The sequence below is a fragment of the Coenobita brevimanus genome, chromosome 67, assembly GCF_032717465.1.
Source record: "Coenobita brevimanus isolate Jiangsu-jjx chromosome 67, ASM3271746v2, whole genome shotgun sequence".
NCBI classification, from domain to species: domain Eukaryota; kingdom Metazoa; phylum Arthropoda; class Malacostraca; order Decapoda; family Coenobitidae; genus Coenobita; species Coenobita brevimanus.
Window position 1 is genome coordinate 31,695,598 of NC_137020.1, and position 26,783 is coordinate 31,722,380.

The window sequence follows — 26,783 nt, forward strand, 5'->3', positions numbered from 1 at the left end:
ATAGTATGCAAGAGGATGTTTATTTTAAATTTTGGTATACTGTTAATATGGTAACAAGCAAGAGAATATTTTTGTTAAATTTTGGGATACTATTAATGTGGTAACATGCAAGAGAATGTTTATGTTAAATTTTGATGGACCAAATAACGTGCAAGAGAGTGTTTGGATTTTTGTTTAATTAATTGCTAAAGAAGAGGCACAGTACTATGGAACCTACGTCACTTAGAGTTGGCCCATCATGTGTTTACTTACCTTTATTGTAGCACAGGATTTATGGATGGAGGTGTGTTTAGTCCAAGAAAAGTTTAATCTTTCCATTAACCCTCTTGTGCATGGAACATATTAGTGCTTCAAAATGTTTTCTTGCTAAAGTCCACTTGACTCAAATGTGTCAAAAAAATTTTATGGCCTCATAGAAGAAAAAAGTTTACAAGCTGTATGTGCTGAATTTTAATGCGTCATTGACAGACATAAGTTTTCAAGAATAAATGAATTGGCACCACTGTAGCTTGTCACAGCAGGCTAGACGTTAGCATTTTGTCTCCAGTGTCATCCCAGCAGGCAGACTAGAACTTACGCTGACCAATTATATTTTTTACTAGCAAGGTAACATTGTTTTTATGAAGTAGATTACTGGGAGTGTATTGTAATGTGCTATTTCATTTCACATACAAAAATAAATACATTTTTTGTGTTTATGGTAAACTGTTTGAGACATGGACAGTGTGTGCTAAGACAGGGTGATAATGTATGATAATCTGTTAATGAGTGTTTACAAGAAAATGCATTGCGAGGGAGGACTATAAACACAGAGATAAGCTGTTGCCTTTGGTTTTTATATATTTTCTCTAAAACTATTCCACGTATCAAAATGGGAATACAACCAGTGGAAAGCCCATAAAAAGGGCATTCTAAGTACAGTAGTGTATGTGGAGTGCGTAAAAATCTTGCAGGAAAAGTTTTGAGTTAGGGCATTGGGAATATTTTTTGTTTTTATTCAGGTTGCTTCCTGCATCATGAAAAATATGACATAGTTCATATAATACATGTTTTTTATAATCACATAATAGACCATTCTTTTGTGAAACCAGTGGTATATACTTAATGCCTGCTAAGGAGATTATAAGGGAAGAAGATTGCCTAAGAAGAGCAGGTTCTGAGGCTGCGGGTGCAGCAGCTTCTGCGGCTGCCAAAGCATGTCGTCATGGAATGAACACTTAATAACTCACACCATGTACAGAGGGTTAATAAGGAATGATACTATGACACTTCCTGTGTGTCTTGGAATTTGGTTTGTCATGTGTTTACTTATGCATTTTACCACGATAATTCTGAATTGAGGTGTGTTCAGTCATAAGTTTTAACTGATATGCTCAGTTTGTTCTCATTTTCCTGCAGGTAAGGCTGGTATGTAAATCTTGTAGTGAAAATGTTGGAGGCATACTTTTTCTTAACGAGTTTAATATTGCACTGCCAAACTGGACATCTGATATTATACTGATAGCATTCTAGTGCAGTGTGCGTGCGTGCGTGTGTGTGTAAGAAGGGCAGGAGGTATGTGTTTTGGGATTTCTCAAAATCTAAAGTTTGATAAAGCATTGTATGGAAATTTAGAGAACAGTTTTGGTATTGTGTGAGCAGAATATTTATACACATTGGATCAATTTATCTCACACAGTATAACTAGACAGATTCAAAAATAGTAGTTGTGATGGAAAATTATGGTTCTGCTTAAGATGTGATATAAAGTGTATTCGTTAAGGTTAGTGCTTTATCACAAGAAAATGTCAAATACACATAATATGCTGGCTTTGGACTGGAAGGTAAGGTGAAAAAATTTTTCACATTACTGACTGGTATGTACACTTTCTCCAAAAAGTTTCAGAGCGCACTTCATGAAACAGTCTGACACGGAGGTGATAGCTGTTGCAAAACACCCAATGATTTAACCCCACATTGATAAATTTGCTTTCATGAGGATTAATCATATTGCTTGTTTGTGGTGTTGCCTAACCAGTACTGTTCTTATACAGGGTGACCCAGAAAAACCTCCTACATTTCAAAGGTAAATGAAAAATTAATGGTTAAAGATAAATCAAAATATTATTTGCACACATGAAACTTCATTCAGTACAGTCTTTATTCATCATGTTTTAAAGTATGACATCCTCCAAATGGTGGCCGTCATTGTCTATACACGCTTGGAGGCGATTTCTGAAGGCTGCTATGGCTCAACAGGTCATGTTGGGTGGAACAGTGGCTATTCCTGCTGAATAGCAACCTTAAGGGCTTCAAGAATTTGGGGTCGATGAGTATACACTTGTGATTTAAGGCAGCCCCACAGAAAAAAATAACAAGGGGCGAGGTCAGGGGAACGGGCCAGCCACCCAACATCGTCACGCAATGAGATCACCCGATCCGGAAACATTTCTCTCAGCACTTGCAGTGATCTTCGAGCTGTGTGTGCCGTAACTCCATCTTGATGAAACCACACATCAAGTTCTTCAAGGTCAAGGTGTTCGAGTTGTGGCCTTAGAAAGTTTTCAAGCATATCAATGTAACAGTCAGAGGTTACGGTAACAGTTACACCACCCTCTTCAAAGAAATAAGGACCCACGATGCCAACATCGGCAACAGCGATGGGGCTACCTTAAATCACAAGTGTATACTCATTGACCCCAAATTCTTGAAGCCCTTAAGGTTGCTATTCAGCAGGAATAGCCACTGTTCCACCCAACATGACCTGTCGAGCCATGGCAGCCTTCAGAAATCGCCTCCAAGCGAGTATAGACAATGACGGCCACCATTTGGAGGATGTCATCTTTAAAACATGATGAATAAAAACTGTACTGAACAAAGTTTCATGTGTGCAAATAATATTTTGATTACCTTTAATCATTATTTTTTCATTTACCTTTGAAATGTGGGAGTTTTTTCTGGGTCACCCTGTATAAATAGTGAAACGATAATAGATTAATCTTTTGACATCATTAGCTGTGCTGACCATTGAGGATATCGCCGTTTCCTGCCTGCATAATTTTTGAAGTTAGTGTACATTTTAGTCATTTCTTAGGGACTGAGCTCCTCAGATCAAGGCAGGGCTGTCACTCGTCATCGCTAGATCACCAGGCACCAAGAATGTATAACTGATGGCCCAGTCACATACTGTAGAGCCAACATACTAAGTTAGTGCCAGTGATCAGCAACAGTTTTAGCATGAGGGTATCTTTTGTATTTTGTTATGGTTAACACATGGTTTTTGATAAGCTTATGAAAAACTGTCAGGCTGGAGTTAAGATTGTTAATATACATTACAGTGTAACAGTTACAACCTTTTCAGTCGAATTTGAGAAGACATTATGTTGTAGTCAGTAGTTTTGTTTGTCTGCAAGACACTGGATAGAATGCTTTTGTATGTATTTAGATGTAATTTGGTGACTGCTTTCTTAATGTGTAAAATTTTTGGTGTGTCCTTTCATATGTAATTCTTTTGGAGAAAGATTTTGTGCCTGCACTACCCAGGACCCATAAGAATACCTTATTCTGTTGTTGCTAGACAGGTTTATCCAGCATACAAAACGATTAAAATATTGTACTGTAGTTTGCAGTTGCCAGAATGATATAAAAGATCCCTTAGCAAAAAACCTCCAAGAGGACAATAAGCTCTACTCATGTACAGTAATCTCTGGTACCTATACTATGTCTATGAATATGATAGGGGGGAGGGGGATACTTCATTGTTTTTGACCATCGGTGTAATGCACAAGTATGACTTTGGCATGCAATGTGTCTGTGTTGGTGTGCAGTGGGTCATATAATGTACAGACACTGCCAACAGAGTAAAAAAATTATACTACTGTTCTTGAAAGGTCTTGTACATTCTTCTTTATCATCATCCTTGTTCACCTGATGACAAACCACTGTTGCTGGATGATCTCTGGCAACATCTCTATTCAGTCCCTGAACCCCGAGGTCAGTTTGTAGGACCTTATCCCAGGTCTTCTTGGTGCTCTACCTCTTAACAAAGAAACAAGACAATATACTGAATATAAACACTTGCACACCCATACTGGAGAGTACTAGGTTGGTTATGAAGAAATCTGTAATTTTCTTGTTGAAATGCAGTTACAGGTATCTGAGTTTTTGAATACATTGTTGGCCAATACAGTGGCATTGTGAACAATCTTACCTTATCCAAGGAGGTTATTATGACACAATATGGCATTGCAGCAGCCCCCAAAACAAAGTCCCAGTCCCAGTAGTCACTTCCATATTAGGAGACACCTAATTGTGATATAGTGTATGCTATATGTACTTGTGAACATAAAAGTGAATGATGGAGAGGGACACGTTCATACAATGGCACTGGTAATAACGTTGCATGGATATACAAATGTCACTCAGCACCCTCCCAGTCTTTTTTAACAGAAGGGAGGTTGACTGGAAAAGGGCAGCTTCAGCCTGCAAGCCACTGGGTTTGCTTTCAGAGAAAGTTGGGGTTACAGTTATTACCACTGCTACTACAAGCTGTATACAGATGTAACTCACTTAACAGACGTCAGTGCCCGTGTAGTAGTTGTCAGTAGTGAATGTTTGCAAGTGTATGGTCCAGCCAGTTTCATGCTTGCATACAGTGCAACACAATACAGTATATGCCATGTCTTGCCATATAGCCTCTGACCCTGACACCAATCATGCCAAAGTTTTATAGAACAGTTTGTAAAGTTTTGGCTTGCTGTTAGGAAGTGCATGTTTTTAAATGGTAAGAGCTTTTATACTTACTGTATATAAAAATGAATTTCAGATGTGCAGCCACTTTATATATTGGCTGTATATACATAACTAGAGCTGTAATTTAACCTTAGGGCTTCCAGAAATTCTTAGAATCCCCCCCCCCCTCCCCAATAAGCTCATTACTGGATACTAGGAAGGAGATTATAAAGAAGAAATAGTGAGAACATGAGTCAGTGAAAGAACTGTCATGTAAATTAAATATGTACATGGTGACAAATAGGCCAAGTATAAATGTACCAATAACAGTGAACAACTTCATATACTGTCCAGTACGATATCTTGAGATTATATGCTTGGGGATGGGTGAAAAAACATACGAGCTGTGTATTCTGCAAGTTTCATTAGTTATGAAACAGGGTGGGTGGGGGCAGGGACTAACAGCCCTCCCCTTATATTGACACAGGGATGCAACCAAGCAATCACCTAGCATTTTTGTTGCAAGCAGCGTATTTTCTCCTTCATGGGAGAGGAGGAGGAACTTGGGGCTTCCACTCTTATGATTAATACCCGAGACCAACCATGCCCTAGATTCTCCCCACTTCTTATATTTGGGACATTGGGTTACTAACACATTGTGACAAGTTATCTGATAAGTTACAGTACTGTATCTCATTTTTTTTTTTTTTTTTTCCCCAATAAGGTTAAATATATTTTAGGATTCTTAAATTATAAGTGGAATATGTTACCTCAAGAGAAATGTATAGTTTGACCAGCATACTGGTTAGTAAATAGAGTCTACTCCACTGTATGTACTATCCTATTTTTCATCTTGCAAATGTACTATCCTATTTTTCATCATGCATTCCGACATTACAGACTTCTTAAGTTCAACACAACACACTTTTCTTTTAATCATAATATCAACCAAGTAATTTGCTTACCTTAAGGGAAGAGACTTATAGTTCTGGAGAGGTCAGTGTTTATATAACCCCACCATTTTAAGAGTGGTATTTCCCAAGCTTATTAACACCATAATGTGTAGACCACCAGATTGAAGTTGTTAATTAAATAACTACTGTAGTAGGTTTATTTTCATCTGACAAGTATCTTTAACTCTTTTCAGCTCAGTTTGTTAGCCAAGTGTAGTCAGATCAGGAGCTGACTGACCAATAACAAAGGAGATTCATTCTTACATCATAGCCAAGATGCCAGGTTTCATGCATATTTAGGTTGAGAGAATAGTTGTTCCATCAGATGAAAACAAACCACCTGTATCAGTCATGGTGTTAGTATGGTACATCCCTGTGTATAATTTTAGTTCTTGGATGATAATGCAGGAAATGGAGTAGGTGAACACTCTTAACCTAAGATGATTTATTGTACGTTTAGCATAATGACAATCTCCAACATACCACATCATCATCATCCAGACTCCTTTCCCACCCTAGGGCAGGACAAGGAGTAGCAGCATCCAGACAGCCCAAGTTTGCCCAGTCCAATGGGCCATGCTTCCATTCATTCATCATTCAAGCCCCCGGAATCCTGGCTCTATCTTATACGCCACAAACTTTCACCACATTCTGTTGCCTCACATAAATGTATCTGATAGAGTCAGTCCGAATGCTATCACGTTAAAAAGGGGTTCCAAATCCTGATCATGCACTTCGTCTTACAACATTCATCCAGCCAGCTCGAACTCGTCAGTCCCCAAGCCTCACCGACTTCCATACCTCTCTTTCTCCCATACTCATCCACCATATCCCTCCACCTTCTTCTTGGCCTACCTTGCCTCCTCTCTCTTTCAAATTCACTTAGGTATACATTTTTCACCATTCTATTGTTATCCATTCTCTCCACATAATCATACTATCTCAGTACACTCTGATTCTGTGCTCCACAGACTTCCTTACTTCACGTCTTTCATGAATCACATTATTTTATATCCTGTCTACTCTTTATACTCCACAGACATTCCTCAGTGAGCCCATCTTCACTGCTGTCACTCTTGACTTTTCATTTTCATGCCACACCATAGTCTTGGATCCATATGTTAAGGTTGGCACTGACACTCCTTCATGTATGCCTTGTGCAGCTGCAACATTCAAGCCTCTGTTTCTTATCAAGGCCTTCATTGCACCAGCTACATTCCTTCCAACATATCACACAAATGCAAAATTATAATGGCAGGATTAATAACAAACTACATTCACCACCTGTACATTATATATTGTTAAGGTAATTAAGTTTCCCTCTGTACAAAGAAATAGCCTTCATTCACAACAGAAAACTTCCTTACTAGAATGGGAACTGCAGTGTCATTAATTTACAACTGTAAATGCTTTCCCTGCACTGGATGGCACTGGGAAAGGACAATTAACTTTCTTGCTTATATAGATGCATTGTTTATTTAGGCTGCCACAAACAGTTAGTTCAGCTGAGATGTCTAGCCATCACCTGATAACCTTTTCGGTTAATCTTTGAACAGGTAGAAATTTCACCAGCTGATTGTTTTGAATTTAGCATGCATAAAATACTTAAATGCATCCATGACAATGAAAGGGTAATTGTCCCTACCTGGTCAAGAAATTACTTTAGTGAAAAAAATTATATATATATCATTCATAAAACTTTACACCATAAATTAAGACAGGGATGACGTAGCAGTTGGTTAGTCGAACACACCAGCGAGGGCCAATTCAGGCTTGTCGTAACCTAATTCCTCTGGGGTGCTGATGCCAAGTTCCTTTACAGCTGATCCAATCTCCTGGCCAGACAACACCAGTACATTATTAGTAATAAATTATGCTATACCTGTGCATATCACTAAGAAATACAGTGCAGTATAATGATCCTCTTATTATCTGACATACAGGGGGAAGGGTGGGTCTGATAACCCAAGAAGTTAAGATAACTTAAGGCTAACAAAAATACACGTTACTCCTGCTGTCTCAGGTATAGTGAACCAAAGTATGCATGTCCACACTCACTCTCCATCTTTTAGCTTGCCTGCATCAGCCTTGGTCACTTAATGGCGGCTCCCTGCACTGCTCAATCTCTGGCAGCCTCCCTGTTCAATCCTTTACCTCTGTGGTCACACTCTATGACCATGTCCCAGGCCTTTTTCAATCTGCCTCTTGCAACCCTACGTTATCCTGACCATCCCCCTGTGCAGACTTTTTCGATGAGACACTAACACAGAGAGTACAGTACGTACTGTGATCTCTCCATTATCCGACATAACAATGGCAAAGGCATGTCCGGGTATTGGCTCCGTCTGGATAGTGGACTTCTCCCCTGGCTCCCATTCGTACATAACCTAACTTTGAAAGACAGTGTAAAAGGCCACTACAGTACACTTCATCACTTTGTCTTGTTTAACAAAATGTAGTCAACCAGACATATAAACCACAACCAAGCAATTACCATGGTAAAACAGACCTACAAACCACAGACATGCAATTACCACTGCTGGGCCATAAGCTGCAATGACATAAAAAAAATGACAAAACCATCTACACAAGAAAAATGCAGTGGGCACACAAACCATAATAGTAAAATAGAATAAAATCATGGTAGAGTACAATAAGCTATAATAAAATCAACATAAACACTCAATTCCTCGCTGCGCGTCATGCTAAATAACCCACTACCTCCTTGACTGACTTGTTCTGCAGCTGGCAAAGCTCTTGCACTGCACAGTACATCCCATGTGGTCTAGTGGCATAGTCTGAGTCAGAGACAAGAAGGATCTCTGGCAGTCAGTCTAGAGGAGCGGCTGTGGGACGTGGTGATGGACAGCCTACTTCAGCTGACTCTGAGGACAGCTGCAAACTCAAGTCCAGGGGAGACACAATGGCTGACGACATCATGCTAGGTTGAGACTCTGTTGTTGAAGGTGTGGTTTGACGCTGTGGTGGTGGCAGAGCAGAGGTGGACTAGGCGGGGGTCAAAGGCCTGAAATAGGAGTCAATCTCGGACTGGCGATGAAAGTGACGATCCAGGCGTTGGATGACTCTGTCCCACACACAATGCAGATCGTCCACAAGACAAAGAGGCACCATCTCTCTGTCATATTCTGGGTGCTCAACATACTCAAGTACCTGCTCGAGATGTCCCCGAAATGCGCTCAGGCGGGGGATGGCTGGAGTACAGCACTTCTCCAGGTCATCTGCATCGTCCTCATCACTTTTCTGGCTGGGCAGCAGCAACTGAAGTGGCGATCTCAAAGTCTGAGATAACCTGATAGCTAGGATCGCCCCCCATCATCATCTAACCACTCCCACATATCATCAACATCCACAGCCTCACCTGCGTTACAAAGACAAGTGAGGAAGTTATCCGCGTCAAAGCCCAGAAAGTTGAGCCTGCTCTCGTGTCCTTGAAGAGGCGAGAGCAGCCACTTTCAAGGGTTTTCACAGAGACTCCCTGCCATGCACTTGTCCAGTTGTACACTGGAGAATTAAGGTTGTAGTGCTGCAGGTTTTCCAGTGTCCTTAGCTGTCGCATGTCCAGCCCCCAACTCTGCTCATTCTCGTCCTCAAGAACAACCATCATCTCATTGAGGAACCTCCGTCGGTACAGCCTCTTCATGGCCACAATCACACCCTGATCCATTGGTTGAATCAGAGCAGTGGTATTAGATGGTAAAAACATGCACATAATGCGACTGTCCTCTGCAACCAATTCTTTCTTGGAGGGATGTGTGAGGGCACTGTCCAAGAGTAAAAGAGTCTTGACCTGGTCATGAAGGATTCCAAGTTCCTCCGTTTGATAACGGATGACCTTGACGAAATGCCTGTGGAACCAATCTGTGAAGACCTTGCAGGTAAACCAGGCCTTCACAGAATGGCATCACACAACAGGAAGAACATCCTTTAGTCCATGAAGGCAACAGGGCTGTTTTGCACGCCCAACAATAACGGGTTTCAGCCAGTGCGACCCATTAGGATTGGAACAACACAAAACGGATACCCATTGCTTAGACTACTTGTGGCCAGGCAAACGCTTCTCCTTCTCATCTACCAGATTGTTCGCAGGTACTGAGCGGTAGAAGAGGCCAGTTTCGTCAGCATTGTAGACTTGACCGAGAGTGAGGCCCCCCTCCTCAACCAAGCCTGACAAATTCTGCCGAAATTCACCCACTCCTCACTAGCGTTCAAAGCTTCCCCATTGGTCTTTTGATTGGTAAAGTCATGTTGAGGCTTGAACCTCAACAAGCAACCTCTGGGTGCCGTGAAGTCTGGGATGTTGTGAAGGTGGGCAAACTTCTCAGCAGCAGCCTTCAACTTGGTACCTCTCACTAGCATGCCTGCAACCCGTTGTTGCCGGTAACAGATCAATGTCTAATGGTCAACTTCGGCATGCCAAGGCAAACTCAAAGTCTTCCATTCCGTACTGCGACTTTTCTTCCGGACAATGCCTGCCATGTACTAGGTGAGTTTGTCACAGGCTTTCCTGATGTGTAGGGTTGAGCGGGCCAGGTTGTACTTCTTCGGGATTCGGGTTGTGGACCATCCCCACATCAATCTTACTTAGGATCTCCCGCTTCTTCTGAGTCAACACTACCCTCTTCCTTTTCCCTGGTGGAGGGGCCACTGTCACATGCCCTAGGAAGAGGCATGCAAAGAACAGCAAGGCCTGAAGCAGGTAGGGAACCACCACGAAAGCTACCACACACACTGCCATAACAACGGTCCTGGAAGAGCTGCTCACTACACAAGCAGCGCGTGGGAACTGAGAACGAGCAACAGGGGTCTCTGGCGGACGTAGGGTAAACAAACCTGCCTGACATGGCGGCACCACCGGGCTATTCTCACCTGTCTAGGCAGAACTTTTTCGTACGACCATTTTGAAACCGATGCAAGCATTTTGTCCAAATGGTGGGAAAAAATGTACAAATAATGGTTTGGAACAGCCAAACCGCATCCAGGTAATGGCCGTTCACATAATCATGAGATTACTATAGGCTACCATACTCTCCCAAACACTTTATCATGCACTACTCTACAAGTGGTTTACATACCACACAACATACCCCACTATGGACAGGGAACAGCACCAGCAAGGGGATGTGACCACAAATCTTTGCCCCTGCTACCTAATGGCAAACCTGAGGGGAGGTGTGGCAAGGGCTCTACCAATGCAAATTTTAGGACTGGGATGGGATGCAGCTTAGATCAACACCAGAGGCTACATGGTATCCCAGGTTGCCATTTCCACCCAATAAAGAAGGGTCTGAACCAGGTAGCTGCATCCCAGGAGGCTGCCCCATTAGTTGGCATACAATGGCAGGGCAGTTATAGTGCCAATGCGTGCGTGGAGGGTGTCCCTGTAACTGTCCTGACTGGGTGTCCTGAGGCCACTGCCACAGCCACTGCCACAGTTGGTGGGCTGTGGGTCCCAGGTCTCATGCCTGGACTTCGGATTATGCACTTTGATGGGGCCTGTGGTTTGTCTGTCTCCTTTATTTACCTGACTTAGGTAGTAGCTATGATGAAAAAAAGTTACAATCACCAAGAGTGTTTCTTAGCATCCCAAGTGGGATCATCAATATAATAAAAACAAAGATACCTATTATTCTTACGACTTTCCACTGTCAGACCAACACCAAACTGAGATGCTATATTAACAATTTCAGCCAAATGAAAGAACTGCAAGCTCTTTTTACTTTATCCTCTGTAGATAATTTAATTAGCTGGCTTTCACAATGAAAAACAAAAAATCAAATCAACTAAAAAAACCATTCCTTTATCAAGAGGGCAACGTATGATTGTGCTAGGTGTGGGTGCTCACCATCCACTCACTCGATGTGCTGCTTTGGGTGTCCTCTCTTCCTTCTTTCCTTGTCTGTCTTGCTTTCCTTCATTCTTTCCTCTTCCTTCTGCTTACAGGTGACTTTACATTCCCTCTTCTGTCATTTTCTTTCTTTCCTTCATTCTTTTCCTCTTCCTATTACCTAAGGGTGACTCTAAACTGGGTGACAAGGCAAACGGTCTCCTGTACATCAGGAAACCATTTACTACGCTGGGTGGTAACCGTATGACCAAATTATGGAGCCTGGTGGTTCAGTGGGTAATTAACCCCTACACGCCGGATGTGTATAGCCGTCATGATTTTGGGCGTGGAGCAACGCCGGTTGACGTGTATAGCCGCGAGTGTCCTCCCACCACCCTGTGAACTTTTAACTATCCTTACTCATCAACGGGACCACCTGGAGACATGAGGATACTTTCATTTGAAAGAGGAACAGTTGATGAGTCTTATGTATCTTTAATCTCTTCTCCAGCTGTTCTAGTTTGGCAGATATTAGGGTTTGAAGTAAGGGTATTTTTTTCCAAAATCACGAAATCCCCCGTAGGGAGAAGCATGTGACATTAGAAAACCCCTGGTATGTAGGGGTTAAGGTGCTCCAATCAGACTGAGCCAGTGCAGGTTTATATCCAAGGGGTGGTTGAGGTTTACTGGTCACATATTGCCACTCATGAATAAGTGAGGCTGGTCACTCATCTTAAATGTCAGGACCAATTTACCTAGCCCTGGGCTCCTAAGCTCCTCGTGGGGCAACATAAGATTGGATGATGGATGGATGGCAACGTAACATTATGATCCATGCATAGCCTCCTCCATTCTCTTTTCTAACTTCTCAGGCAGTTAACAACCGAAAGGGACTGATAAGGGACTGTAGTGGGTCAACTGGGAAGTCAGTTCAACCAGAGGTCAGTTAATAGTCAGATAATCGAGGGATCACTGCATTACCTTCCTACTTTACATCCTAATATGGTGTAGTAGTATTCATCATCCAAACCCAATACACATTATCCATGTCATAATACAGTACAATCAAATACCAGTAGTAATACCAAAGTAATTCCATTTCAAAGCAGAGATGGCAACAAAGCACAAGTACAGAAATTACTAGCTACTACAACTGTAATAACAAGGCTGAAACTTAACAAATTAATCACACAGATCTGGCCAAGATTCAACCTCAGGCCCTTGCACAAGATAAGGGCCCACATTACCACTGGGCCAAAGAGAGGATCACCGCTTTGCCTCAAAACAATGTGGGCTTTTATTGACCCCAGTACACAACTGCATGCCTCCAATACAGCATAACACTGGGAGGATAGAGTATTGGCCAGCTTCTACTTACCCAACACCTGTTTGACCAAGTATTTCAGATAATACATCTAACATATTCATTTCAAATAAAGAAAATTACTGCAACACAAAAAATTATCACACACTATGTCTCAGGCCTAATGGTTTCCTGTAACCCAAGAAACCATTTACAATGAGGGGTGGTAACCACATAACCAAATAACTGAACTATAGCATCCAGTAACTGGGTGGAGATGTAATATGGCATCCTTCCAGGAACAACATTTCCAAACTCTTCCCTGACCCTCACACATGGGAATGTTGGTTCACAGCACAGAATGACCCTGTAGGGTGGGTGCTTGCCTGCTGTTCATGGGTCTGCCCAGCAAGATAGATCAGGGATACTCACCACCACCACCACCATAACGTGGTTGTGGTTCAGAGAAATAAATTGAAAAAGCAGACAAAGGGAAATCAAAGTATGGTATCCGTTACAACTATTTACCTGTAGAATGTATGGGTAGATCTCCTTCTGCTTGGCACCGCACTTCTCCTTGACAGCTTCCAGGAAGCGGACAGCGAGGGCAAAATCGTTGAGGCGACGGCAAGCCTTGAGGGCGGCAATAATGATCTTCGGCTCTGGTACGAGGTCCATACCACACAGATCATTCATTGCCTGGTGGTAGAGGTACAACAGATTAAAAATAAATTCTGACAAATTCACCATCATTCTGAACTCGACCTTTTTAATGCCCTCCCCTCCCCCATCTCTGCTACCACATACGTGCTTTACTCCACTGGATACTTGACTGACAATTACCCTTACCTGCCTATTTTTTACTTCAATCTTCCCATCGCTTAAACAAAACTGGGATATTTGGGGGAGGTGTGGGGGACTTATAATCCAATACTGTACACTCTTCAGTTAATATTGTAGGCCCTCCATATCTGCATGATTCCAAATTGCCAGGTTCAGTTATTTGAGAAGACCAGATGGTCATTCTTTGAGAACATCTGAGAAGCTTCAATGACATTTGAGGAGCATCTAAAAGTGATGGGAACTGTTGATGGGATTCCCTGTGATGCTCTGTTCCTTTCTGCATGTGGTGTGCACTCCCACTCCCCCTACCTCTGTCCCCTAGTCCCACATGAACTGCTCCCTACCTAAGTCCTGCAACAGCCACTGCTGCATATAGTGGCACTAGCATCAAAATCCCCAGTCAAAAACACTATGCAATGATGAGCAGTAAATATTTCGTCATATTCAAGAGGGAAAAAATGGGCACACAACCTTTAAAAAAAAAAAAAAAAATGCTACAATAAAAAGTGGCCCTTCAGAATGTACCCACATCCATCAGGCACCATTTAATGCATACTGTATTGCAACAGTATTAACACTTTGGGAGGCATGACCAATATTCACTTAAATTCCTAATTCAGAGTTATCTCTAACATATCCCCTGCAAATTTGGAGGACCTACTATACCTTGTTTTGATATATATATATATATATATATATATATATATATATATATATATATATATTTATTCAAACCACTAAATATATATATATATATATATATATATATATATATATATATATGTATATATTTATTCAAACCACTAAATATATATATATATATATATATATATATATATATTATTCAAACCACTAAACAAGTCTCAAACAACTGTTTGGAGGATAAATAAATATATGGGAACTTAATACACAGTTACAAGAATGGAAAAAAAAAAAAAAAAAAAAAAGTAAAATACTGCATCATTACATCATTACTTACCTGGAGAATCCATAGATTCCAATAGGTGCCCAAAGTCAGAAGTAAAGGTATTGGCTCTAACTCATTGTTAAAGAATAATAGTCATGATATATTACTGTATGTACAGTACTTTCAGTTTACAGGAAAGTGTGGTATTATTAACCTGATAGTTTTATCAGGTATGAAAACATGCTACTGCTGTCTGCTATTGTGTACAACTTCCATTTTATCTAAGCGAATTTCAATGAAAAATATATCACAAAGTCTGAGATGTTTCAAAATATAATCTATTTTCCCCTGCAAACAATAATATAAACTAGTGGAGTCTGGCCATGCGATTTTCAAGGCAGAATGGAATTAGGTAATTTTTCTGTGCTGCAATGTGAACTTAACAGAAGTAATGAATACCCAAACAGCAACAAGTTAATTTGTTTTTAATTAATGGCACTAGGACACATCCACAACTTTAATACTGAATTGTGATTGCATGCAATATCATGAACTCTAATTCTGAAGCAGGAATGAGTCTCCTTGTTCTGCAGCAGAAATGGTCCTCATATCTCACTATGCTTGTATACTGAGCTGAAAGAGGTTAGATCTTCACCAGGTTAAAACAGGCCAAGTGCCATATAATAATTACAGTAAAGCCCACTTAGCTTTGGCAGGTCCTTCATTTTTGCTTGGCATATCTGGTTTTAGTCAGCCCAAGAGTCCACTCCCAAAGGGTGGCTGGGGTTTTTAGTTCATATAATGCTACTCAGGGAACTGGTAATGGGGAACTACTAGACTGGATAATGGTTGGACAGACATTTTACACTGGAGAGGCTGGTATTTTGTACAGCCTTAATAAACCTCTCAAAAGAAGCCTTTACTGAGCTAAACAAAACTGTGTAGCAGCAGCATCAAGCACAACAATAATGAGGTTGTCATTCATCACAAGGTTAACTCCTATGTGATGGCACATCTTAATTTTATTCTCGTTCCTGTGACACTTTTATTCGGTTTTGGAAAGTTTCTGCACTGGCAAGGTCAACTCTAGCCATTACTTACCCCCTAAAACATGAAACCTTCCTAAAGCAGCATAAACTGTCTGGAGGTAGCACAAATAAACTGAAATATCCCATGAGAGTAAGAGTACAGTAATAGTAATAACTGTAGCTCCAGGTATGAACCTGAGCCCAGTGGAACGAAGGCTGAAGTTGCCCTCCACTATCCCTGTCAGGGATAAGGAGGAAGCTTGGAGAATGGAGCTCATCAACACCATGGATAAATAAAAAAAGAATTTTGACAAAAACTCGAAGGTTAAAATACCAAATCTCTCAGCACACCTTACGTATCTCCCAGCTGTCAATGTCTGCCCTGGAGAAGTATGCTTCATATCGTGCATCCAGCTCAGCGTCTGTCTCTGTAGAATGTTTGGACATTCCTCGGCTCACTGTGGCTGCAAAGGGAACCATACCCATTATATTGCACCACATAAACCACGAGCCAGTACAATATTTCTTTATCTTTACACCAAACATCCTGGGAAAAACCAACAGGCCAATACAATATTTCTTTATCTTTACACCAAACACCCTGGGAAAAACCAACAGGCCTACACTACAGTGCCTATTATTCTAAGCAATTTTTCTTCTATAAACAGCCATTGGAAACTAATAATAATTTTTCCTTGAAACATCAGGATTTCTTCACAACAGAATCTGTGTAACATGGAGGTCGCTAAAGACGATACGTTAGGTTAAATTAATAGTCACACCTTCTCCAACCTGATTTTCTCATACAAAACCCTTATAAAATGCTGTACATTTGTGTTTATCATAAACATAAAAGATTTTTATGCAGCTACAGTTTGACTTGCCTGAGCAGGAGGAGGGGGATAAATGACCTAGTCAAATCTCACGGCTGCTATTCCTCAATGCTCCAGCCTGCTTTGCGATGTAGTCATTTGTATTTTTAATCAAAATGACTGTTTTCCCAGCAGTTAAATCATCCTCCATTCCTTTGTTTCTTGTCTCAACTTCTCCCCTCTCCTTTCTATATCCATCATGTGTTGTCACTCAATCTTTCTCTTTTTTAGCACTAGCCTTTCTGTTTCCCATCCACCCTCCTCTTCATGAAGATACTTTTTCTTTTGTACAGCTTTTTTTTTTTTTGCCCCCCTCCCCTTCCTTGACATTAACTATATTTCTTTTTTTCTTTTCAGGTTTTTCTTTTTCACCTTCACTCTCTTCTTCATGGAGGCACTTTTCTTCTATACAGCCTTTTTTGCCCCCTCCCCTTACTTCACATAAACAATTTTTCTTTTTTTCTCATCATGTTTTCCATTTTCTTCTTCACCTGCCTTTCATTTCATGCCTTGCTTTTTTTTTATAACTTTGTTTATATCCAAGGGGTGGTTGAGGTTTATTGCTCATGTAATGCCACTCAAGGATGAGTGAGGCTGGTCACTCGTCCTAAAAGTCAGGACCAACTTGCCTAGCCCTGGGCTCCTATGCTCCCCATGGGGTGACATAGGATTGGATGATGGATAGATGGATATTCCTTTTCCCTCCATCCAGGATTGGATGATGGATGGATGGATGGATATGCCTTTTCCCTCCATCCTCTTGGGCATCTTTTCCTTCATCACCTTTGTTTGTTTTTTTGCTTCCTTTTTCTCTACTTCAGACCTGCTTTTTTCCTGCCTCTCCCACTTAGTCTTTTCTTGCTTATCTTGTTTTAGCTGTCTTTCTTTCTGTGCTGCACATTTTCCACGACAACCAGGATCTGGCTTCTTAGGGTGTCAAAACATATGAAAGGGTTTAGCACACTCCATGCGACCAAAACATTGAGAGCCTCCAGAAATGTATAATCTACTTGGCATACATCTGATAAGGGTCAAGCCATCTCCCACAGCCACATTACAGGATCATAATGAGCAAATTTTTTATGGCAAGCCATGGGTCCCCCATAATATGGGGACAAATTACCTACAACTGATGCAAGTCCATAGTCAATAATACTGTATAGACTTTACACGTTTCCATACCTACCAATATGTTATCTTCTTTAATATCTCTGTGAACAATACCAGCTTGATTTACCACTCCAAGCTGTTTGGCAGCCAATTAAAACATCTGGAGAACTTGTACCCTGCCAGTCAGTAACTCAGCCTCTTGAAGATCTAACACGGATGGGAAGGGGTAATATGTCAATAAGATAACCAGTCCATCAGTACTCAGTAGCCATTACAAAAAGCAACAGTGCTCCCCAGAAACCCTTTAGTGTTTTCACAACCTTGGCTTCGTGTCGGAATTCATCTAAATAATGGCGGCCATCCTTCCCAATTTTCGGGTAGGCCACTTGGCCATTGCATATCACTTTATAGACCTTACCATTCACACCCTCCCCCAGTCTTTTAACCAGTTTAAGCCTTTCTTCAACATTCTTAAATGAGGTTTTGTCACCCATTTTGACTGTTTTTAACTGAGTAACACAGCTTACCTAATATAAAGTTTACAGTATATGTAAAAAAGAACCTAGCTTACCTAATATAAAGTTTACAGTATATGTAAAAAAAGAACCTGTATATTATACAAAAGTGTATCGAGAAGCAAAAGTTGTGGCCTCTCCCCGTGACTGATCACTGTAAACTGACTTGTATTTGCACTGGCCAAGGTGTGTATAAAAAAAGGTGTCTTCACCTCTACTGAGCTTTGCAGTACCGGTAACACATTTTGAAAATGACTTTTTTCCTAAGGACTTTTTAAGATTTATTAGTAGACTAAACACTTTGTTAAAATATATAAAGAAGAGGAATTTCGGATTTAATCCTGATACTTTTATTAACACCAAATAAATAATAACAATAATTCTCTAAATAGCAATATATGGCAATCCTATGTGTCCTGATTGGCTAGCTTTTGTGACATCACTAGCTCCACCCCCTTACCACACATCACGTCACGGTGGGCAGGCAGTGTGTTTGTGTTTACATTCTATATTTGTAGCAATGGTGTGTTGTGCTGTCACTACATGCAAAGTTAATTTGAGAAACAGAAGGAAGTTTGTATATTTTCACATATTTCCGCAAAATCAACACAAGGTATTACAAATGTGGCTAGATACCTGCAAAAGAAATGATCTATCGTACGTCAAGCAAGTAAAACCATAGCACTTTATTTGCTCTATGCATTTTCACCCAAGTGTTAACTTTCACCTGTCCTATGACAATGTCGAGCTCTCCTTAAAGCAAAAGTTCGTGCCCTACTTTAATTCAGCCAAGACTAGGAGACAAAATTTCACAATCCTGTTTCATATGAAGATCACACTTATGGAGAAAGTATTTTACCAATGCCGACTTTCTGCTTTCAGAACATAAGATTTTTAGTGGAAATTAAAGACTTAAGCTTTCAGTACCTTTTCAATTATCCATTAAGTGACACTATGATAATACTTGTCAATTTCAGCATTACTTGATAGTTGTCTTGATTTTATTGTCAAAGCTGTGGATGTGCAGTATTTTCATCAGACTAGACTATTGTTTTCAGTGCCCAGAATGGGGCTACTGAATACACAGGTTGTCTCGTGAGTTTTGTCATTAATGTTCTATATGAAATAAGTTATGTATGTACAGAGTAATGCATTAGTTTTTCCAATCAATTTAAGTTTTCTTTACTGTGGTAAAGATAATTTTTTATTAATAATAATACTGAATACTTGAGTATAACTACTGCAAGAAACATGCAAATGGAACTTTTTTTTTTTTCCTAATTGTCTTGAATAATCATCACTAGAAAAAAAACTCGCGGGACACCCTGAATAGTAACATGGATTTGCAACTGTGTAATTAATTGCACTTGGTTTTGTCGTTTAAATTGTTATCAGTAGTGGCTCCCTTATTGCTAAGTTTGACAAGACAAAGTCTTTCAGATTATGCTTCAAAATTACAGGGAGGAATGACGGAGTGAATATTAGTTAGGATGTTTTTTTTCCCCCCTTTTGTTTCGGTAGGTTTTGTTTCCAAGTTTACCAAATTACTGCTGGTTCATCAGCTGGGTACTGCCTTTGCAAATATAAGAGCAGTATCAATTTTATGCCAAGTTTTTTCCCCACGAAGCTACTGGCTTTTTAAATCTGTCTGTGCATGCACGGACAGGCTGTGGTAAGGGAGTGTGGCCAGGGTGGACCTGAGTAAAAGACGCCAACTGGTCAATTTCCTTGACCCACACATGTACACACCTTTCTTTATACACACCTTGGCATTGGCATAGCTCATGTCTCAAATGCTAAACAACACCCACATTCAGAAATAATTACATAGTGATACACACTGCCCAAGTTCATGAATAAATAACTACTACATAATAAACCGCCCAGATTCACAACTGTACTGTAATAACAGAGTAAAAAAAATATCCAGATATTCTATGTATGATTAGTTTTTGCACAAGGAAATGACTGACGAAGAGAGTGTATGTGAGTGAGTTGGAGGGGGGAAGAGGGAGGGGAAGGCCGAGGATGAGATGGAGGGATGGGGTGGAGAGGTATATGAGAGAGGGGGGTGTGAGTTGGGAGCAGGGCAGTGAAATGGCGGGGCACAGGGCGTCGTGGAGGCGATTTGTTTGTGGCCACCCCAAACGGGACTGAGGCGAATGGCAATAGATAGATAGACAGAAAATTCCTTGCATTGAAAAAAAAAAATAATAACTTACTGTTCATCGCATTATTAAAACCAGAAAATGAAAAAATTCACGATATCCTACAACACTGATGCTCAATTTTTGGTAATTCACCTCACTCAATTTCTAAACAAGAAATACATTTCCTGGTCAATTTTAGTGTGATTTGAATGAATCTGAGCTTCATTTTTACTGGAAATCACTCATTTTAGTGATTACACCTACTCAAGGCAAAATACACCTATTTTTGGGTTGCTATGGAAGCAGCCAGGCTGCCTGCGGCAATGTTTACTGACAATCTCACCGATTGGCCTCAATGTTTACCAACCATCGCTCCGACTCGAGGCGTCAGTGTATCTTGTGTCAAAACAATAAGAAACAATGATTTAAACACCTAACCTAATCCATCCTAACTTAACTTGCATTTGACAGACAGCTTTCAAATGTAAAAAATGCACATTAAGAATGTTAAATATGGCCGGCTACTGGAAGATGTTGACGGAGATAATATAGGATTTTCACGTTAAATACACATTTCCAAAAACAAATTTATAGTGGAACACATTAAAAATAACATGTCTACAAAGCGGCTGTCAGTTTTCCTGGATCGAGTGATGGGAATTACTGAAAATTGACCAGTTACTATGCCGTGCAATTCTGGTGTCCATTCTATCCCTCAACAGGTGGATGGTGAAGTGTACCGTAGCTGAAAGGTTGCTCTGGCCTGCAATCCACTGGGTTCAAGATCTGGAGAGCCTAGGGTTGTAGCTACTACTGCTGTACTCCAAAATTTTGGTACCGAGCTTCTTTCTATCGCAGAGTAAATATAATCAAATTACAACTTACTTTACTGAAAAACACGCCATGCTTCTCCCCGCCAGGCTGCAATGATAACTTGCAATGCACTCCCTCCAAAATACGATAACCTTATCCCAACCCTTCCATCCTAAAATCCCCGGAGAGATTTATTTCATCTTCACCCACGCATCACCTACTGCCTTACCTGCTGGTACCCTGTAGGAGGTCTGGAGGATGGAGGCCCTGGTGACATGACTGACCCTGGCGAACGCTGAACGCAGCATCTTGTATTATCTGTGAGCAGACGATCTGGAACCGGCGGTGCAATGGTGGATCAGCTGCTGCCTCGCTTACCAACAGATACCACCTTCAGAACCACAATAATTTTACGCAATTTCAGATTATCTTCCTGTAAGGGCATTTTCGACAGACAACCACAATGTAAAATTACTGTATGTAATTCATACAACTTCCAAAGAAAACAATAAACTATTTAGTAGCATATCAAGCTACATCTCATCTCAGTTTTCACTAAATACTGTACATCACACAAATGTTTTAATAATTCTTATGAGAATAGGTTTGTTTAAAAATCTGGGGTCAAGCAAACACTCACCAGAAACATGATAACTTGTTAGTACTTATATTGCATCATAGGAGCATCGGGTTCTCGGGAATAGGTTGGTTGATGACTTTGAAGAATTACTTACGAGGGGGGAAGGGGGTGCGGCAAGACCGGGTATATCAAATGTAAACAAGTGGTCACGTTGATTTGATAATATTTATTGTTGTACAAAGCACAGTGTACTTATACAACAAAAGAAGGTGGTGGATCTTGCGACACGCCTCCTTCGGCAAGTACAATGATAGTCATTGGTTATAACATGTACCTTTTACAACAATACATATTTCAATAACATTAACAAAACGGGGTGGTGGATTTTGCCATACACGTCCTTCGTCAAATACCATTTTATACACTCAGTGGTTATAAAATCACGTTCCTTAGTAATTATTAGCTATCGTATGCGTTGAAAGATGTAAATGGATATATATATATATATATATATATATATATATATATATATATATATATATATATATATATATATATATATATATATATATAAGGTATATTGCACACAGGAGCGAGCACTAGGACAGCATAGAACAGCATGACGGCAGTGGCCGCAGCCAAAGATGGTGACATCGCACCGCCCTAGCCAATTAGCAATGCCAATGAGATGAATGGGGTCGGTGAATGATGGCCAAAACACTCACCCACTCGTCACCACACGCTCTCTCTAGCTAACTCGAAGTGATTATAATAATCCTTCAGAGATTCAGCACTTTATATACGTCATACTGTTGACAAGAGGGTATACTTAAAATAAGTAAGGAAGGCAAGTTATATTACCGATTCCCCGATTATCTGACCCAAACCTAATCTTATTCCACATTCTCTCGTTCTGAAATTTTCTCTCCCATCAGGAGAGGGGGCCACGCAGCACCCGTATAACAACACACTCACTTTTTTTCTTAATTTTCTAATGCAAAAGTGAACGCGTATCCTTTCATACAGGAGTATACAGCTATACTCTGTTCACTTTAAAAAGGAGTAAAACTGCTCTCTCTTCGATGTTTCTGTAAAATAGATTACCACTAGAATATAATGCTAATCACGAAAAAGTTCTATGCAAACGATGACGTTGAGCAGTAGTATATATTTTTGTCACTGAGATACGGGAAATAAACTGCAAAAGGACGAAAATCTCAGCCAAGTTTAAGTGAATAAGCTATTGACAACTCTGGAACTGCCATTAATAATAATAATAATAATAATAATAATAATAATAATGCAATAATGGTGCAATGAAGGCCTTGATAAGAAACAGAGGCTTGAGTGTTGCAGCTGCACGAGGCTTACATGAAGGACTGTTAGTGCCAACTTTAACATATGGATGTGAGCTAGACTATGGTGTGACATAAAAACTGAGTCAGGTGTGACAGCAGTGGAGATCGGACTGCTGAGGAATGTATGTGGAGTACAGAAGGTGGATAAGATACGAAATAAATTGATTCGCGAAAGATATAGAGTGAGGAAGTCAGTGGACACGAAAATCGAAGTGAGTGTATTGAGATGGTATGGTCATGTGGAGAGACTGGATAACAATAGAGTGGTGAAAAAGGTATATCTGAGCGCATCTGAAGGAGGGAGGAGGCGAGGTAGGCCAAGGAGAAGGTGGAGGGATATGGTGGATGAATGTGTGAGGAAGAAAGGTATGGAAGTCGGTGAGCTGGCTGGACGAATATTGTGAGGAGAAGCGCATGATCAGGAATTTGGCACCCATTTTTAACGTGACTGTGTCCGGACTGACTCTATCGGATACGTTTATGTGACGCTACAAAACGTGGTGAATGTTTTTGGCGTATCAGATTCAGCCTGGATTCCGAGGGCTTGAATGGTGAGCGAATGAAAGCGTGGCTCATTGAACTGGGCAAATTTGGGCTCTCGACATTGCTACTCCTCACCTGCCCTAGGGTGGAAAAGGAAGTCCGGATGATGATGATGATGATGATGATAATAATCATCATCATCGTCATCATCTAATTCTGTGTTGCCGCATGAGGAGCGTAGAAGCCCAGGGCTAGGCAAGTTGGTCCCGATATTTAAGATGAGTGACCAGCCTCACTCATCCCTCAGTGGCATTAAGTAAGCAATAAACCCTAACCACCCCTTCGACATAAACCTACAGTACATACACAAACTGTATCCGGCTGAGGCGCCCTAATTACCCACTAAAACACCAGGCGCCATAGTTTGGTTATGTGTTTACCACCCAGCGTAGTAAATGGATTCTTGGTGTACAGGAAACCATTTGGCTTGTCACTCATTGTAGAGTCACACGTGGACAGAAGGAAGAGGAAAGAAAGACAGAAGACGAAGGAAAATAGGAAAGGACAGTCGCCCGAGAGCAGCACTATATCGAGTGAGTGGATGGTGAGCGCCCCAACCTATCACAATAATAATTATAATAATAATAATAATAATAATAATAATAACAACCGTTATTATTATTATTATTATCCAACGGTGGAAAGGGATGCATAAGATGGTGTGACACAGGTGAGAAACAAGACAGGGAAGAGTTGAGAGATGAGACAGGTGTGTGTGTGTGTGTGTGTGTATGTGTGTGTTCTTACCTAATTGTATCTTTACAAGAATGTCAAGCTCGTAATGTCCCGTGTATTAAACAATTTATCATACATATTAAATTTATGAATAGTTTTGGCACGCATTATTTCAATCGGTAGTGCATTCCATTGATCAAGTGCTTTATTTGAGAAACTGAGTTTCCTTATGTCTTTGTCACCTTCCTTTTTATGCAGTTTTTTGCTGTGTCGGCTTGCTGATGCCTCCCCATAGGTTATATACTCTTTGATGTCTATTTGCTCTTTCCCTGTAATGCATTTATATAGCGTAATCATGTCTCCTCTTTTCCTTCTCTCATGTAATGTTGGTAGGTTGTTTTTCTACCTTTCTTCATAGATCCTTTCAGCTTGGTAAGCCTACCTATCTTGTAGTAGTCCTTTGTACTTTTCAATCTTATCTATGTGTTTCTTGAGATGAGATTCCAGACCACTGATGCATATTCCAGGGTTAGTCTAATGTATGATGTTATTATCTTGTGTATCGTGTGTATGTATGTAATTCACCGGGTCGGTCAGGATCACTTGATGGTCGTGATCGTCAGCTTTTACCCTCCCGGAAGGGAGCTGAAAGCTCATATAGTCCGATCTAAGGGAAAGGCTGTGACCTTCACACACGCACACACCCGTCCCCTTGCTCAAGGGGGACAGTAACCACCCACTTCGTCAGTGAAACTTTTCGCAACCTGAGCGAGGCGCGAACTCCCGTCCACCAGTTGGCAAGCGGGAACGTTACCACTGCACCAGCGAGAGGTGTGTGTGTGTGTGTGTGTGTGAGAGAGAGAGAGAGAGAGAGAGAGAGAGAGAGAGAGAGAGAGAGAGAGAGAGAGAGAGAGAGAGATGGGGGTGAACCTGCTAATGTTTAATCAGTGCTCAAAAAAAAAAAAAAAAAAAAAATCCTTGAACAAACACTTCCATCCCTGCACTGCCTCGTATCCCCCATCCCCCTCTCGTCTGTCTGTCTGTCTCTCTTTTTCTCTCCGTCTTTGTCTCCCTTTATATATATATATATATATATATATATATATATATATATATATATATATATATAATACATGTGTGTGTGTGTGTGTGTGTGTGTGTGTGTGTGTGTGTGCGTGCAGTAAATATACTTTACCTTAGTCTCATCTTCGAGCGATGGCAGGTGGTCATCTTTGCTCAGTGCAGGATCAGTTTTTCCCAGCTTTCTCCTCTTCGACATATTGACTGTTAACTGTTCCACCAAAGTCTGGCAAACTCACATGAAGAGTCCTCAGCCTTCTTGTTTTTATCTTCTCACTTCTCCTCTGGGTTGCCACTCTGTTAACGTATTGTAGTTTTGTTTCTCTTTACTCGACAGAGCTGGGCCGCGCAAGCAATTTCAACACTATGGGTACATGAAATTCAATAAGTCTTAGATATGAGACAGGCATCAGTCTCCTTGGTTACTAGTTGAATCAACATTCTTATCAACTGATGTGCAAGGGGTTAGGGATCTTTGTTACAACAGAATTCAAACGTGTTATACCTGTCCATCTGCTTTGTGACCTACCCATGTTTTTTCTGCTCTTTAAATATTTCCTTGCCCTCTTGAATGGTCTGCTGAGTAAGAAGAAAAGGCTCACGGATTCAATGGACGAATTATGAGTGGAGGCCTAATGTACGTGATGCATTTATTTCATTCATATATATTTTTTTTTTCTCAGTGTATGCCATGTAAAAAAGCATATCGCAGAATAATACAGGTTGGACACAGAAATCAATCATCTTTGTACCAATGACCATCTTTCAATAAAAACAAATCATCATCATCATCTAATCCTGTGTTGTCTCGTGAGGAGAGTGGAAGCCCGGGGCTAGGCAAGTTGGTCCTGACATTTAAGATGAGTGACCAGCCTCACATCCCTGAGTGGCATTACGTGAGCAATAAATACTACCATCCTTTGGGTATAAACCTCCACAGGCTCAATCCGACTGGAGCGCCCTCATTACCTACTAAACCACCGGGTGCCATGATTTGGTTTTATGGTTAGCACCCAGCGTAGTAAATGATTTCCAGGTGTACATGAAACCAATTAGCTTGTCACTCAGTGTACAGTCACCCATAAACAGAAGGAAGAGGAAAACATATATATCGAACTCTCATAACTGCATCATATTAACATACACAAGCTGTTCAGTTTATTTCGCGAGGCTCTTTTTAAAGGGAGGTTGGTGTGACCATAATGGTTGTGAAGCCCATATGCCCTGACAAAGGCCAGTTACATCAAGGCTCTTGTGTGTGACCCTGTAACAGTGGGTTATCAGGCACCATCATGCATCATCCACCCATGAACACACACCTAACGGACGCACTAACTTGACCCATCATGGCCTCAGTTGTTTGCCAGCAAGTAGAGGACCTCACGACATACAGTCAGTCAAGCAATCATGAACTCGTGCAGATAATGCTGTAATTGCAAATTTGTATTAGTACTGTTTTTATGATACTGGTAACACCAGCTGTTTACCTGCGTCCTAC

General features: G+C 40.7%; 1 protein-coding gene across 1 annotated transcript; it reads right to left on the reverse strand.

Annotated features, from left to right (window-relative positions):
- Window positions 1–6,939: 6,939 nt before the first annotated feature.
- On the reverse strand, window positions 6,940–21,430 carry COX5A (Cytochrome c oxidase subunit 5A). The gene is made up of 4 exons (XM_080276877.1): window positions 21,279–21,430; window positions 15,941–16,053; window positions 13,340–13,510; window positions 6,940–7,498 (listed from the first exon to the last, which is right to left on the reverse strand). The coding sequence occupies exons 1-4, from the start codon at window positions 21,355–21,357 to the stop codon at window positions 7,403–7,405; spliced, it is 459 nt and encodes a 152-aa protein (XP_080133003.1). The 5' UTR covers window positions 21,358–21,430; the 3' UTR covers window positions 6,940–7,402.
- Window positions 21,431–26,783: the final 5,353 nt, after the last annotated feature.